Source organism: Sycon ciliatum, chromosome 8 (assembly GCF_964019385.1).
Source record: "Sycon ciliatum chromosome 8, ocSycCili1.1, whole genome shotgun sequence".
NCBI lineage: Eukaryota > Metazoa > Porifera > Calcarea > Leucosolenida > Sycettidae > Sycon > Sycon ciliatum.
Window position 1 is genome coordinate 13414522 of NC_088650.1, and position 2244 is coordinate 13416765.

The following is a 2244-nucleotide window of genomic DNA, read 5'->3' on the forward strand; positions in this document are numbered from 1 at the left end:
CCCATGGTCGGCAGAGTCCATGTATTTCATCAGCACAGCTATTAACTGGCATTGTGGATAGCGCCTGCCCAGTCCACTGTACTTTTTGTCTTTCAACATGATTTGTAGGTTTGTGTTCTCTTAAAAAAAAAAGCGTTGCGTAGATACTTATGCCATGGCAAAATGTATGGAGAAGCAGATCCAAAACCCAGGTTTTGAGATTTAAAGTGGGTTTTTGATCCTCAATTCGGCCCAAATCGGGACTTTGGCGTAGATCCAGTAAGTCACAGTGTTCATACAGTCGCAAATGTGCGGCGTAGATGTATGGAGAAGCAGATCCAAAACCCAGGTTTTGAGATTTAAAGTGGGTTTTTGATCCTCAATTCGGCCCAAATCAGATTTTCAAAAGCCAGCGGGACTGTTTCCGATGAATGGACTGTGGTATTCTGTTACTTTCTGTAGATTTGGTTCTAGTGAAATCCGGCTCGGGACGTACAAACTTAGCACTAGGAACAATGATCCGTGCAAGGGCTTGTGGTCTTACGGGGCGTTTGTTTTAGCAAAATACATGTAGATCCGGATTTCACTAGCCTAGTTTTGGCAATGAAGCCTAGACGTTCTGCTGGCTGAAACAGGTCTCCTGTGCAGCCCCTAACATTAGTTGTGCCTGCTGTCTCCTGCTTCCTTGCGTACATAATGCATTGGCAGGGTTGCGTCTGACGCAAAAAACACGTTTTTCATGTTGTGTTCTACCTTTGCAGGAGCTTTACGATTTGGCACGGCACGAGGGCCACATCACACAGTTGTCTGCATTGGAAATCCATTTCTGCTTTGGATACGGCTTGGCGATCCCAAATCTAGGAATTGTATTCAAAATTGCCATCACAGATGACATTATGTTGGTTTGCATCCATGGTATTATTTTATACACATCGTGCATTGCACTATATTGTATTGATGCAATTGAGTACTTCAGCTTGCTGTGGTATGCCCTCAATCAACTGGCGCTGCTTGAAGTGAACGTGTGCGTGTGTGTGTGCGTGTGTGTGTGTGTGCGTATGTGTGTGTGTGTGTGTGCTTATGTGTGTGTGTGTGTGTGTGTGTGTGTGTGTGTGTGTGTGTGTGTGTGCGTGTGCGTGGTAGAGCATGGCTGTGCTGCATGTGTGATTACAGTATGGTATTAGTACTGAAGTACATGTCCAATGAAACAAACACAATACTATCAAGGACGAGAAACACGATTATGAACATGTAGGCCTGAAGAGAATGGAAACGAATGGAAACGAATGGAAACAAATGGAAACCCAGTAAAACAAAGCATTTTGAACTTAAAGTAAACGCATTACTAGTATGTGATTGAAAGTAGGCCGACACCGGCAATGTGTAGCTGGTATACAGTGAAACCTCGTTTAAGAAGAACACTGATAAGACAAACTTTCGCTTTAGAAGAACTAGCATTCATAACTTTATTGGATAAAACACTGTGTATTCACTGGGTATAAAATATGGATAAGAAGAACTCCCGTTATTGCAAACAAATACCACCGGTCCCTTGGGGTTCGTCCTAAAGAGGTTTGACTGTAACAGTGCAATCGTGTGAGTAGTAGTGTAGGCAAATAAGACCATTGTACAAGGCTGTCTAACAATGCTGCCTTGCAATAATTCGCAAGGTGGCTACTGTGTAAGTACAAATTCTCGTTTACGAAATCTTTCGTGAGATCACGCCACCAACAGGTTCGTTACGTACTAAATACGTTATTAACTTATTGTTCGAGGTCACGATGTCATGCACCCTAACGAATATAGCAAAATTCCAAACGAAACTTTGTACTTCTATTTACTTGTAAATATACAAAATTTCGGCACTCCACGATTTTTGACATTTCGGCGGCGATTTATTTTCGGCGTGGGGTAGAGGGCATGGTATAGTGCGATAGATGCTGTGAAAAATTTCATTGGCGTTTTAATTTAGGCGAAATTATTTATTTATTTATTTATTCATTTATTTCTGCACCTCGTGGCATGTCAAGACAGCCAATTGAATTGAGGAGAGGGTGAGACCAACCACGGAAGAAGAGAAAAAAAGAAAATTAAGAGCACGTACACAAAGTGGGAAGGGATTAGCAACTTACAAAGCAATGGGATGCTCAGCGAGCTATGCAGCGGAAGTGGTGACTGTGACTTTGTTTACTGGGAGATACTGAAGTGCTGTCTGACGAGGGTACGGAATTTGGGCATATCTGGAGCTTGTCTAACACTGGGAGG

The 2244-nt window shown here is 42.6% G+C and overlaps 1 protein-coding gene across 1 annotated transcript in view; it reads left to right on the forward strand.

The window, feature by feature from the left end:
- Positions 1 to 976, forward strand: part of LOC135823387 (uncharacterized) — a gene marked incomplete in the record, with an annotated part of 2353 nt that extends 1377 nt beyond the window's left edge. The window contains 2 exon segments of the mRNA XM_065336238.1: positions 241 to 258; positions 741 to 976. Of these exon segments, the coding sequence (XP_065192310.1) occupies positions 241 to 253 (13 nt within the window).
- Between the last annotated feature and the right edge of the window lie 1268 nt (positions 977 to 2244).